Source organism: Ciconia boyciana, chromosome 3 (genome assembly GCF_034638445.1).
Source record: "Ciconia boyciana chromosome 3, ASM3463844v1, whole genome shotgun sequence".
NCBI classification, from domain to species: domain Eukaryota; kingdom Metazoa; phylum Chordata; class Aves; order Ciconiiformes; family Ciconiidae; genus Ciconia; species Ciconia boyciana.
This window is the reverse complement of record NC_132936.1, coordinates 16,750,975-16,766,426: the sequence shown is the minus strand read 5'-3', so window position 1 is coordinate 16,766,426 and position 15,452 is coordinate 16,750,975. Positions and strand designations below refer to the sequence as shown.

Here is a 15,452-nt window from a genome sequence, read left to right as displayed (position 1 = left end):
GAGGGGGGGGAGACGAAAGATACAGGAAACAAGAAGTGTAAATTTCAAACACAGAAACTGTTGCAAATGTGTGACTTGCAGTCACATAGACAAAAATTAAATCCCAAAGCCTAAAATAAATTGCTCTTCATAAGAGTCTCATACCATTTCAGGAAAATAACCAGGACATGCATTTTTATGTATACTCTTTTTAGTCCACATAACACAATCCATAGGTACTCCTAGACAAATCAGCCCCTATTTATTGAACTCATATTTCCATCGTAACACTGGCTTAGACAGTCTGCATTTAAGGTTTTACCACCACCTACTTTTTCAGTAGTTCATGCTTCCTACTAACTGTAACACACAGGATTTCATTAGATACCACATGAAGCTAATGCCTGCCTTTCATGAATGCTATATTCCTGTGAGAATGAGCACCTATGAAGTGCTACCTATAGAAAGCACCCCCACACCAGATATTAAACATTAACTCATTTTTTCCTTTAGACTTCACTTAGGATAAAAGCTGGATTATTTTCAACATCAGGAAGAATTCCTGTTGCATAAAAGCAAACCACTTTGTGTACATAGTTAACTACATCTTATAAAATAGCCAAAGAAAGGCAGTTTTATCTTCAGTTTTACAGACATCTATCTTATCACGGTCACCACCAAAATACCAACAAATGCAAACAACAGGTCTTTTTAGAACAACTTCGGTATTGACACTGTATTTAGCTAGCTTCTAGAGTCCTACAAAGTCCATATCATCTTCACAGTGAGTATTTAATCATTTTAAGCTTTAAGTTACTACATGGCCTTTTTGGTGCTGCACCTACAGTGAAGTCCACCTTAAAGCCACCTACTAAAGTTATTTATGAGAAACAGAAACAATGGAATTCTGAATCTGTTTGGTCAGATAACAAACCCCCCAACAACAACAACAAAAAAATCAATACTGTAAGCATTACTGTTTCTGTTCTCCCAGTTAGAGAAGTCTCTAAAACAAAAGCTCACCTTCTGTTTCCTTTTTCTAGTAACCTGTTGCTCTTCTCCTTCTTCTTCAATCAGTTTGAGTGCAAGCTCTTTATTGACTTTTGGAAGTTTCTAAAGAGAGGAAAGCAACTAATCAGTAAATTACTCTTTTACACATGCAAAAACCTACATGCTTTACATTCGTAAGTGTGGTGAAAAGAGAATTCTTACTCATTCTTACAGCTCTTGCTGAAAAGCTCCTTGACTGGTTCTAAATATTTCTAGGTACTACTAAACCAATAGCGCTTGGAGAAAATTTAAGCAGAACTTCTGTATCATTTTTTCCTTGTAATGCATCAGCTTTAGTACTTTGAAAGCTATTATTTCTCCTTGTATGTTGAGCAAATTCAATCTAGAAAGCTACTAGTTATAAACACAATACTATTTTTATATACCTCTTTCCAGAGTATTATGGTTTAATGGCTTAAGTCATTTAGTTTAATGACAGAAGTAGAAACTGCAAGTTTTACCAGTGGGTTATCTGCTCACAGTGGCAAATGTGATGAGAGCTGCTCTTTTACAGTTTGGTATCAGTCTCTCTCATCTGTGGGAATCACACGCATGGGAATTTTATGGTTCCATTCAAAAAAGTTCTATAAATTACTTTGTGTCTCTGATGAGAAACAGAATCAAAGCCTAAGTCATTACACCTCTGAGATACACTTAAGAATATATTACTCTTTATGAATAGTTTTCCCAGAAGTATACTCGTTGTTTACAGGATTTACCTTTAGTTGAACTCTTTGTGCACGTGTTTCTTCTATCTTCTGCCTTATTTTCTCTCTTCTGTATTCTTCATAGGCAAAGGGGTTGGCCATCATTTTTGCCTTTGAACAAGGAGGAGGAAGTAAAAAGAAAATACCATTAATACAGGACACAGCCCATTATTTGGAGAAAAAAAACCCAACAAAAACACACACAACCCCCCCCCCCCAACAAAAACCCAACACACATTTTATTGTTAAGAGTAAAAACTGACACGGATCAGGCTTATTTACCTTATGATAAAGTCTTATGTCCATGAAAAAGCCATGCATATATGCTCTGAGCAATGATGAGCCAATGAGATGAGCAAGGCCTGGGAAAAAAGTTAGAGGAATTCAGAGAGCTTTCGTATATAAAGAACTCCTATTCCAAGCTAGCCACCTCACCAATTCAAGACTAACAAGCACTGCCAATGCAAAACATCAATCTAACAGTCACATCAATTACATCAAGACTAAGTAAAACCACAAAAAAAAAAAAAATCAGTTTGGCCAGCAAGAAATTTTAGCTTCTTCAGAGCAATAAAATCCATTTTTCTTGTCATAATATATGTTACTGTGCACTTTTTAAAAATGCCCACATCTACTACGCTCCATAAAAGTTTACAAAGAAAAATTCAAGAGGACTTTTTTGAAAGTCCATAGATGTTTGACAATCACTTTTTTAATGTGGTAGAGAGATGTTTTTAATTAAAGAGTTTTGCCTTGGGTCACTATCTTTGAAGAATCAACATGTTGAAAAAAATACAGTACCACATCAGGTCATAAAACTGTCACCCTAGGCCCTAACCTAAGTAAGAATTAAAATACTTAAGAGTTCTGTGATTTTCCTTCCATGTATTTTCAGAAAATTCCAAGACTGAGAAAAGGAAAAGCTTTTTATACCAAAATATCCTCTACAGCCCCGAAATCTTAAGAAATCAAGAATTAACAAACAACTTCTAGAACTAAATGGCAAAATAAAAGTGAGAAATCACTGTGCATCTCAGAAAGCAAAGTTGTCTCTAAAAATTTTTTTAACTGTTTACAGGAAACAATATTCCTGCATATTCCAAAATGAGACTACTCCAGCTAATGGTTAGTAATACAGAGAAACCCTGACATATGAAATACAAAATATCCCTTAAGCTGGTTCTTCATTTGAAAGCTTGCATTTATGGGGAAATAAATTTGACCAAGTTGTAGTGAATTTAAACCAGAATAAGTATTCCCAGTCAAGTCTCTGTGTAGATAATTGTACATTGCCTTATTCCCTTATGATTGGGATAGGGGTCTGCAGGCTGCATTCAGATCACCTGCTCTAGAACACTAATGCTGAAGATGCAGGTGCTTTGGATGACCTCCTCCTTGTATGGCCTCCTGCCAGGCCAAACCCAATTCCCATATTCAGACGTAAATTAATTAAATGAAACTGGAGCAAAACATTGCAATCAAAACACATAACGGACAGAAAAGGACTAACTACCTCAGAAGAAGCACGCTTACCTTCTCTGCTGTATAATTTTCAGCATTCCAGTTGCTCAAAACTGTGTTTCTATTAGCCCTAGAATGACTTGTATTTTCTGGAAATTACTACATTCAATTAGGGTAGCCTTTGGCAGGTGAATCTTTTCCTAACTTTGCTGTGAGTTCCAACATACTATTTTAGGACCTCAAAAATATTTTGAAAGCTACACCAACTTCTCTTCCTATGCCTTCCACTTACTGTCTGAAAGCACACACAACAGATTCCTAGACATATTAAATCAGCAAATATCAATGTTCTTGGGATAAAAAACTGAGAAACACAAATACATACTGTTGCGCTGGTTGGGGACCAAAGAACAGAAGCCATCAGTCTGGTATATTAATAACCAAGAAGACTGGATGAAACTACTGTGAGTGAATAGTCCTCATACATAACATCCGAATTACAAAATTTACATGTGTAAATGATCAAAAACTGAACAAAGAAGTCAGCTAAAGAGGAGATTCGACTGTTTTACCTAAATTTTCAAGGTCTTTTCTGGTAACGAATTTGTAATCATCATAAATTGTGCTCTCTGGATTCTCTTCCAGTTCTTCAGTCAAGTTGTCCAAGAAGGAACACCATTTTGGGGCAGGTCCTAAAACCTGTGGATATTATAGAAAGTTATAATGTGTATTCTTACAGAAAAAACCTACAGTTTGGCTCTCAGCTACTGTGCTGTAATGGAATAACAAATGAATCCCTCTGAAATCAAACAGACCTTAAGAGCAAGAGCAGTTAGAGAACACAATTAAACCTATTGCTTGCATTACCAATAAGGAGTACTATAGATTATGTAGGTGTTATTTTAATTTAGGTCATTTATTTGAGACCAACAATCTAGAGGTTTCAAGTAACTGTTTCAAGTGGTGCCAGTCTGATTGATTAATTTATTAAAAGCTCAGAGCCAAACATCATAGATAAAATTATGAACTAGTGGCACTAGATAGCAACTAATCTGTAAAGCACTGTTGGATCTTGAACTCATTAGGTTCACTACACAATCATGTTAAACCCTATTCTGCCCCACTTATTTTAATTAAAACACCACAGGTATATTTAATGTATTTTTATTCAAGGACAAACCCAGGCTGTATAAACAGACAATGGGAAATACTAAAAAAGTTGCATATTTCCACTGTGAGGCAAAGGATTTATTTGAACAATATTATGTTGCACTATCAATGTACTTTTCCATATAAGCTTCCTCCAATTTCCCAAGTTAAAAATTAGCTCCCTTCACTTTTCCCTCCCGCTGTTCTGATTGAAATTCCTCTCTATCCTGATGCATGCAGCCATACTCAACTGTTCCGGTATTATTATTTTAGTAGGTGAGTTAACTGAATGGAAAAATCCAACACTACATTTTTGTCTCTAGAGCAAATCAGCTGACATTTTAGAACATAAAGTGGCCAGTTAACTCCTAGACTGGGACTTTTAATAAGGCTTCCGATTTGTTTGCTAAAAATTCATGTTAAAAACTCCCCAGTCAACAGGACCATAGGAATGGTTGCGATTCAAAAACAACATTTTAAGATCCTATTTGATTATGGAAAGAAGTAGAAGCAATATAATGCAATATAGAAGCAATATATATATAAAATACACATAGTTTGTTTTAACATGATAGTGTGGTAACAGTATGAAATAATGCTGTTCATTTAGAAAGAAATGTGTTACTACTCATTGAAAAGTCTTCTTTTGAAGACAAATATACACAAAAAATTGTAAAATCGTATTCTAGGCCATAATATTCTATTAATATTCTAGACTGTAATGCTTCAGACTATAATATTGTATTCTAGACCACTATTGTCTCTGTATCAACTACAATTTATCTTCATAAGATCTCAGCCCTAGCTGAGAACCATAAGATGCCAAATGAAAAACTGCACTATTTTTAGTGCTGCGTATTTTATTCCTACTAGTAAGAGCTTCCAAGGAAAGACCTAAGATGTCCCTAACAGGAAAGACGTTACCTACTTAATGAATTAACCAAAATCCCATATGTGCTCCAGTAATACTCAGCCTGAACACTATATAACATTCAGACTGATTTCCTGTCAACATTGTAGATGCTTTTGTCTCCATCTTGTCTCCATCTAGGTTTTAAATTTTTCAGTTATTTCCCCCCAAACTACTTCTTCAAATCTAAACACCAAACTGTTATATTAATGAGAAAGCAGTCTAGATATATTAAATGTAGTACTGGTTTTCATTTCATTCAAGAAAGCAGTTATCAGTGCTTCATTACCAGATCATCAAAACATGACTGGGTGGAGGAATCTTCTCTAAAGTTTACCTATATTTTTGTTTTGGATGAAACGGTTTGTCCTTCTTATAAAAAACAAGTTGCTTACTAACTAAACAAACTTCTCTTGTAATAAAATTTAAGTACAAGTTTCTCTGCTGAAGATTATTAAAATGTGATTAGAGAATCCTTGACTCATGTCCATTCTCATTAAATAAAAAGTTCCCCTTCATTCCATCTTGCTGACTCACCATGTAAAGATCTCTATCACTTCAGTAAACCTTTTTCATCACTTCCATGTCTACAACACTATCTGCTCCAGCCTTAGAAAGTGCACATTACTCATTAGAACTCAGGCCACTCCAACCAGTTAGAGTAATTCCCCAATGGGATCTTGACTGGTGAAAATCTTTGAATGAATAACTAAAACAGAAGTCTCACAAATAAGGGAAAACAGTTTATCTACTCTTCAGCTGTAGCTCCACTCACTGTTCCAAGTATCCCTGTACTCAAAACCTGATATTGAGGTAAAACCTTTCATTGCACCTAATCTGTGCCATGAAACACAAAGCCAAAAGACCTGATTACTCATTATAATCTGTGGAGCGAGCTGGATGATCAGATCATAGAAAACAAGGGCGGGAAAATGAGATAATTAATGGAAAAAAGCAGTGGCAGAATACCAGGAAAAAATAGGAAGTCCAACCATTATTCAAATTTCACATGTAAACTGACAAAAAAGAAAACCCTACAGAGAAGTTTGTGCAAGTTTTATTGCCTTGTTTCCCTCTCTCCCACCCTACTGAAACAGCTTGCCTATCTATTCTAGGACACCTTAGGAGCTTTGCTTTGTATATTGAAATGGAACATTTTTTTAAAGCTTAGGAAGAAATTTAAAAAAGGCAAGCAATAGCAGTCACAATGACAAAAACATAAACAAGAAATGTCCTTCTCTTGCAATAGTAATTCTTCACAGAATTTAATTGCCACTGCATTTTAACTGCAGAGTTTAATGCTCCTCTGTCATCCGCTGCCAACCAACAGGCATCCCAGGATGGTGCCGAGAGCACTCTGAAATGGCAGGCTCAGCTGGTCCTGTGCCCAGGTACAAATGCCACAGTTCAAAGAGTTGGTCTGCACTGGGCCACCAAGGACGAGGCGGACAGGTGAAACCTGTCTGTCCCCCCCAGGCCACGGGTTTCCATACAGTGGGCGTGCAGCAGCACAGGTGGGGCCCCTCGGGACCTCTCGGAGCTCTGGCCACGCAGCACTGGCACCACCTCAGCCTGGTGCACAGTCCCCGCCAAAACCAGAAAAACAGACACAAAGCTGTGGAGGTTGGGTAGGCTAATTAATATACTTGTCAGTTTAGATTGGGAACGTACAATTCTACCATCGCTAAGGGAGAAAAACACACTGGAGTTCACAGCAAGAATAAGAAAATGTTATCGAGGGAGGTAATCGCATGCAACTAAACTGACAGATCTCATTTTTACAATATTTATGATATATCAATAGGTTTCTCTGCAAGTTTTAGAAAAGTTGCACACAGCTAATGGGAAAATCATTATGAAATGAGTGCACATCTACATTTGGCTTTTACTCAAATATTTCTTAGGATAGGAAAAACAGACATCATCACCAACAGCAATTGAACCATTATTTTTGCTACTTTCATTATTATTCTATTTTCAGTAGGATAACCACTTCCTCCTTGAGACAATTTCCACCAGTTGCTGGCGAAAGTCAAGAAGCTTGTCTTTGAAAATATTTTTGCCTACCAACAGAGGAACCTCACCTGCGGGCTGGGCCCCACTGGCAGCAAGCTGGGTGGGCTGCTCCCTGCTCTCCTCCTTAACCGACTGGAAGTAGCACCCACGAGGTGACCACAACGCAGATAATCCCCCACTGCGTGGCGAGGTGTCCCACCACCACACTGCCAGAGAGCGGCGGCTGGGTGGCAGCGGGCAGGGGACGAGGAGCAGCCGGAGAGCAGGGCCCTCTACTCCCTGCGGGTGAGACACGCGGCGGGGCTTACGCAGGAGGCTTCCCACTGCGATACACAGGTAACAGACATCTTGCCATTGCCTTTCGCGTCCAATACCAAGCTACGAGAAGTAAAGATGTGGACTTTATAATTATTAGTATCGTGCCATCTAATGCCAAATTTTTGTTAGTACACATTAGAACGTCTTTTTTTTTTTTAGCTTTAGACACAGAAAACAAAATCCTATAAGTAATCTAGCATGCAACCGAGTGGAGGTGACAAGTGCAAGGCCAAACTGTTCAAGAAAAGGAAGAGAAAAATGTTGACAGAAAAATATTTTTAAAATATTGTAAAATAACTTCAAAACCCACAGTTCTTTGTATTCTATTTTACAAGATGTTCAACTTAATAGTCTTGTAGCACCGCAAATCTCGCGTGGTACAGCTCTGCAATGTCCTGTACTTATGGCCATGCCTAATTCCTGAGCACTTCTGTAGAAAATACCATCCTGTCATCAGTCTGTAATTCCCCTGAAATTAATGAACCCTAGGACAGAGTAGGTATTATTCCCAAACCACAACAGATGTTCCTTATCTTCAATCTGGAACACCAGACAGCACTTGTACACTTTTAAATGCCATTCAACAATTTGACAGCCAGCTCCACAGAGCCCTTAGAGCCACAGAAAAACTGGGTCTAACCCTAACTAGTACTAAATATGCTCAACAACTTAAAAGAAGCCCAGGATGTGTAGAAGCTTCCAGAGTCAGATGTCACAAGATTTAAATTAAATGACTTTGAATGCACATACAGACGAGTATTGTTAAGTATCTGTTCAAAGGTTTCAGGGACCAATTCTACACGAGTGAACCGAACAGTTGCTCTTTTCTTCTCAGGGAGTCAAAACAGGTTCCAAAATCTATTTTTCAGGATGTTAAATAATAAGTCCCTGGAAGATTTCATACGAGGCAGTGATAAATTCAGCTGTAAGAAAGATGTCAAAACATATTAAGATTCAAGCAGAAGAAACTCCTCCCAACCTTCACTGATGTATTTTAGCAATCAAAAACATGCAAAATGTCCACAGACAGCATAAATCAGATTTGAAAACAATTAAACTAGAACTTGCAAAGTTTAAACTGCCTGAAATCCATCTAGAAGACTAACAGTGTATGTGGACATCATTCAATAAAACACTTCTAGAGGCTTTGGAAAGCGGAAGTATTAGCTTCCGCAGCTGTACAAGACAGCAACATGCAGTTTCACAGAAACTTGACAGTTCCACAAAAATTAACACTGCAATGCTGTATCATGCCATACCAAAATAATACAGTTAATAACAATTAAGTATAAAAATACATCATATCACTGTTCTTTCATAATGTATTTTAAAAGCAAAACTTTCTTTCAAAAAAACTTCAAATTGTTTGTTGTGGTATCTTCTATGGATTTTAGTTAGACTGTAAGGCCTTTACCAGGTAGCAAAAATGTACAATTATAGTTAAATCATCCACTGCCATCCTATTTGAACAATGTCAACTACAATGAAAATAGCGTATCTTTAATGATTTCAACAGAGCTCTGGGTACAGTGTATTGTGTAAACTTACTAGTCAGGGTGAGAATTTTAATAACTGTAAGGCAAGATACAAACTGGCTAAGAATCAGTTTATGCTGAAAGGGGAATTACTGCACAGAAAGGAGGTTACATCTGAAGCTCAAGGACTGTCCTATTAAATATTTTCATTAATGACTGCCACACATAGTAGGAAAACGCCAATAAAATCTGCTGATGACAAACTGTCACAAAAGAAGGGTCAAAATCTCTCAGGGGGAAAAAAAGCTACCTTGAAAACTAAAATGCTGGAAATAGGATGAAATGTATAGCAAATCACTATGAGCTGTAAGGAACAGAATAAGAAAAAATGATACTATCTGATCACAAGACAATAAAATAGTCATATAAGGCCATTGTATTAGTATAGGATAGGAATAATGACCCAGTGTACATCTTGTACAACTCCAGGCAATAGTGTTCAGGATATGTGAATGCAAACTGTAGCAAGTACAGTGAAAGGCTGATAGGATGATTTCTGAAACAGTAATGCTTGCACAAGAATAAGCACATGCAAAGATATCACAGAGACACTGTAAACTAGAAAAGTTAGCTAAGCATCAGAGGAATGTGACTCTTGAACAGCCCTTTAATGGAGTTAATGAGGAAGAAAACTATTTTCAGATAAAATCCAATATATTAATGTAAAAGATTATACAATCTGATTGCTTGTGATAAGATGGGGATCCAAGGAAGCGCTTCCATTCCTCTGTTCCCATTTAAAAAAAAAAAAAAAAAACACCAAAAAAACACACCACCAACCCAAACTTAAAGCACTTTCACATAGAGATTCTTTTCTAGATTATAATTTATTTAAATTAAGTATGTTTTATACATATGACTCAATGACTTCACATACATATTTATCTGTAGGAGACAAAAATAATTCTTTGGAGGAGAGAAAGAATAAGAATAATAATATCTTACTTTTGGTGGGTTTTTTTAATAAAATGGCACAATAAAAAGCATTTTAAACTTTAACAGGACACATTTTCTGGAGAAAGCAAATGCACAGCTATGTATGCATATTCTCAGCTTCAATAATGCCATTTAACAGAAGGACTAATGAGGGAGGAGGAAAAAAATGGGTGATCCCCAGGCTGTGGGCAGTGATTGAAATGTGCAATTGCATTTTAAACATAATTAGCTCCCTAATTGCATAGCCAAGTTTAATTAATGCAATTACATGAGTAATTAATTACTATTCATTTTAAGAGTACTGTTTTCAATGTTTTGTTCTCTAATTTTAAGAATTAGATCTCAAACTAATTCTAAAAACTTTGAAAAGTTTCCATCTATATGCATTGAAAAGGCAAGAGAAGAAGGAATACCTTGTTATTATACCTTGTTGACAGTCAAGGTTACATCAATTGCAATTGGTAACTCTCAAAAATCAGACGGATTATTTCTAGCTTGTAGACATGAAAAGCTGTGGCTCTCCATTCTTCTTTCTGTGCTTTTGGACTTCAGTCATACCCAGCCCAAGAACTCCGGAGAGCCCAGGAGATTAGCTGGTTAGAAAGGAGCCTTGGGAACACGTTACCTTGTTATGTTTCCATCTACTACGTTTCCATATACAGTGCATTTCCCTTAGCAACCAACATGCTCCGAACAATTTGTGATGGTGAATGTTATTCTGCCATTCCTTTCTAATCTACTCTCTCCCTATGAATGCTCTACAACCAACTCCAATTGTGTCCTGTTAATCTCATGAGTAAACCCATTCAATGTACTGAATAAAATTCTTTCTCTAAATTAAATGGGTTTGGGGAATAAACTCCAAACGAATCTCCCATACATTTTAATTTTTCATCATTTCATGCTTTCATTCACCCTGCATTATATGGTGTGAGTTTGACGCTTTTACAGCCATCAAGTAGCTCACTGGAGTACAGCTATGACCAAGAGAGACTGAATAGCACATTTTTCCTTTTCAGCATACTACCGACAAAAGCATTGCGTTTGGTTTTAAGCCCACACACTCATAAATTTCGCTGAACTATACAACGAATTGGCTCTTTCTTTCATCCTAACTCCAGCATATCCAGACATTTTTGGCAGATTCATTAATCAGAGAGGTTGGTTTTCCTACCTTTCACTATGCTATGGAAGCTGCCAAATCAACAATTTGGAGGTTTTACTCCTTAGAGAGCATGTTAAAGGAAATGTTGCTTTTAAGATCTTCCCAATGTTAAACAAAAACTACTGCAGGAACTTGCACACATCTTCTAGGAATGAGATACTAAATCTTTCTGCCCTGGTAGTTATCAGATAGTAAGTACTTCTTTTTCTAATCCTAAGCAGTTTGGCTTTATAGTGGTATAGTGGGGGTTTTTTTGTGGGGGTTGGTTTTTTTTTTTTAAATCTCATATTCTCTGATCTGACAGGTATTACAGTCAGTTAACCAGTCACAGGTCTGCTCTCCCTGTGAGTGTCTTCTTGGTGAAGCCACCTTCTTTCGAAGGAGGCAACGGTCCGGCTGCTCATAATGTTGGGAAAAAATTGCCCTCCAAGATAGAAACAGCAAAATATTTTTCAGCAAAGAAAGTTACTCCTTAAAACTGTAAATAAGATCAGCAGAATAGTTCCCTTCCTCACAAGACAGGAAGAAAAAGGGACAATTCTCACAAGTCATCTGTAACTTACCAGCAGTGGCATTAAGAGTAAGGAGTCTGATGCTCTCACTGATATCCTTATCATGTTCTGACATGCTGACGTACATAAAAGATAAACACTCATCACTATTGCTATGGATCTTTTTATTAGACTCCCTACACATTTTAGGTCTTTAGACAATTGGAGCCGAGACAATTTGAGGTCAGAAAAATAGATAGAAACTTGAAGTACAAGAACCCACTATTTTCACATGAAGTCAACTAATCAAGTGAAGCTCAAGAGGTAAGAAGAGACTGGCTTCTCAAAGCATGCATTACAAGCATGACCTGCTTCAAGCACTTTCCCATAAATATCAGCTGGAAATGAATTAAAAGTTCCGGGAAGTCTGTTCTTATTCGAATATACCAGCTTCTATAGCATATCTGCTGTAATAATAGAGATAATAGAGGCACTTAGGTAAGTTACTTAAATACTGTGCAATGAGTTCAGCTGAGACTCACTTCACAGGATTTTTTTACCTGTGAACATCTGCTGATGGTCTGTTTCTTTATCCGGAGGGGGGGGGGGGGGGGGGAAGGTGCAGATCAGGTATGATCAGCTGAAACCACATTTTACTTTGGCCATCCACACCCCCCATTCCCTACCACATCTGACTACGTGCCCTTACCAATTCCTTTGCTTAGGTTCTGGTATTCATTAGACCCTTCACGAAGCTAATTTACTGTTCAGTGACTCAATGCCACTGAGCCAGCACAACCCCCCTCACAAACACAACACCTCCACATTTTATATGAAGTCTAACAAAAAAAACCCCACCCTATCACGATACTCTTCAAAGAATAAATCTCTCCCAAAGCTCTCCCCCTGCTTTTACAATTGTTACTACAGGGGACATAGACAAGGCAATGCCAAGTGGGAGACTTCATAACTGCCTTGGCCTTTTTCTTACACAAGGAGAGAACTTTTACACAGCTTCTACCTGTTCCAACACAGTCAGAAATCTGTTTCTCAAAAATATAATAGCATTTCTTGCAGTACTAAGGGCATGAGCCATCAATGGACAAAACTTCCACTATTAATAGAGATAAGAGTAATATGTGCATTGATTCTGGTATGTATATAATAGCCTCTGATTGCAATCTAAATTAACAAGTAAGAAGAACTGAGAATAAGTCAGAAATGCAAAATCCCAGCAAGTCCCCCTCTCCATGTCTCTGATCCGACAGGAAACTTCCCAACCATCATGCTGTGTGGGGACCTGCCTCTTGTGCTTTTAAGTGACTGGGAACAACAGGACTGTCGCATTACAAGCCAGATGCCAAGGAATGTTACAGCATAAAGTATCTTTACAGTCATGAAAACAAAACTTACTGTACTGGAGTTCAGAGCATGACCTGCATTTTAGGGAAATTTGAGGGATGCTACAGATACAAAGGTAATGGCAAATCCAGCTGTACGTCTACCCTACATAACTGACAAACTACTGGAAATCTAGGAACATGTGAGCTTCTAATAACTCCCTACCATGGCAGCTTAATTGCTCTTTGCAAACCTGGGAGGAGGACTGCTCTATGAGTTTATACAACTACTGCCAGACAACACAAAGGGAAGGAAAGGCAACTACCTGTTGGGAACGTGCAACTCCTCCAGACAGATAATGACGATAACCTCAGCATAAACGAACCTACTCTTTATGGAGCATAATGCTAGTGAGAAGAAATTTTATATAACTTATGAAATAATTTTGACTAGGAAACGTCTTTCAAATACATATTTGAAAGCTTTCACATATTTGATGGTTTTATTTCTCTCTCAGGTTTATGTGATAGAGATCTTAAATCCTGACAACATTGTTACTATTTTTGTATAAGTCATTAACTCACAACACATTTGGTTCACTACTGAGTGCAGCACAGAAGATGACAATACAGGTAAGCCACAATAGTCACTTGCCTCTGCTTTCGAACATAATGAAATAAAGACTTAGTTGAAATTATCAAAGAAAATTCTCACATGCTTTGTCTTTTCTGATCCAAAAGCTAAAAAGACACTAATTCTTATCACATGCTGATAGACTACAGTATAGTACAAAACATCCTTTCAGCAATTACATCTGTTCACTATCTGTGACTGCTTTTCTCTTTACTGACTGAAGCTGAGCAACTGCACCTCTAAATTTTCAGAAACCAGGTGAAGAATAGATGGCCCACAGGAAGGAACAAGTGCAACCTCAGAAATAAGAAATATCTTTCAGATACTCAAGGCTTAAATATTCTACCACTTAAAAAGGGGAGCACCTCCCCTCCCCCCAAAACCTGTTTTCTTAAAACAGGAACCCAAGAACAGAGGGTCCCATACTACCAATTGCTTAAGGAACAATCACAACACTAAAAAACATGTGAGTCTACCAACTGGCAGAGCAATCACCTGGTATAATTCAGTAAAACTTCTGCTTTTAAGAGTTTTCTCCTTTGCTCTATGAAGGGTATGATGCAAACTATAAGTATGGTCTTCACAGTCAGCATGCTGCTACCTACTAAAAAAATAATAAAGAAGCAGCACTGCCTATCATACTATCATGCACAATAGCAGCACTTTCATAATCTACACATGATGTTGAACTACTACATCATTAGTACCAAAAAACATCTAAAACAAGTTTCACAGGAAGACCAGAAATTGTTTCCTGATTATCGCACGTTGGTGTTTTCCTTCTATATACGTGTGGTAAGTGGTACAGTGTCTCTCAGCCAGTGCATGGGAAATGGAGGATATCCTTTGTTGGGAGTAAGCCCAGAGTGTTATTTTTCGGTTTGAAAGTGTTTAGGTTAAAAGTAGGAAGCTCACATTTCTGTTTGTGAAGATAAACAACTTTTTTCCTATGCTTGTTAATATTGTGAGATAGGTAATGTATCATTCACCAGACATTCTTTTTAGACTGTTTGCACAATTTTCTGTGTAAAAGATTAGACTGTTCTGGATGGAAAACACAGTTCTAAAAGAATGATATACCAAAGCTCAGAATTAGCTTAAAGGCCAAAGATGCGCTTAACTGTCTTTTTATTAATGGAAAGTTTTTTCTTTTAACACTTGGCAGTCCCAAAGCACAACTGTAATATGCTACTTCATAACAACCCTGCTTTCCAGTCATTTCACAGTTCTCAAAACAAGCAAAATATGGTTAAGACCAACGTTTCCTATTCTATGTCATAACTACTGTATTTTTATTTTACAACATTTTTTCCCAGGGAATGAAACATTTTTCTATACTATATATTGTTTCAGGATAGGAAAAAAAAAAAAATCTCTTAGCACAATTCAGTTTCACGGTTGCTTTCCACTTTACCTAAAACTTCTTAGGTAAGGGCTGTATTGAAGGAGATGAACAACTGTCTTCTAAAAAATTCAGCCTCACATATGATCTTCAAGAAGACAGTTGAGGCAGCATTAATCCAGAATGACCTAATACTGCCAAACAGAAGACAGGAAAACATCCTAGAAGAAATCAAAATCTCACATCCTAGTCCTAATCTGTTCTATTAGTGTCAAAATGCCAGCCACAAATATCAAAAGAATTGCATCATTTGCTTCACAGCTTTTACCATGCAGAAGCCAAAAATCAGTTCAGAAGATCTTGCTCTAACTCCAACAGCACCCGTAAACCATTTGAACGACACCTGACTATACAGAACA

The 15,452-nt window shown here is 37.3% G+C and overlaps 1 protein-coding gene across 1 annotated transcript in view; it reads right to left on the bottom strand.

Moving 5' to 3' along the window:
• NOL10 (nucleolar protein 10) overlaps positions 1 to 15,452 on the bottom strand; it is a 55,872-nt gene that overhangs the window by 13,374 nt on the left and 27,046 nt on the right. The window contains exons 14-17 of the mRNA XM_072858608.1: positions 3,770 to 3,896; positions 2,019 to 2,098; positions 1,749 to 1,847; positions 1,003 to 1,092 (exon numbers count right to left, since the gene is read on the bottom strand). Of these exons, the coding sequence (XP_072714709.1) occupies positions 1,003 to 1,092; positions 1,749 to 1,847; positions 2,019 to 2,098; positions 3,770 to 3,896 (396 nt within the window). The remainder of the gene's footprint in view (positions 1 to 1,002; positions 1,093 to 1,748; positions 1,848 to 2,018; positions 2,099 to 3,769; positions 3,897 to 15,452) is intronic.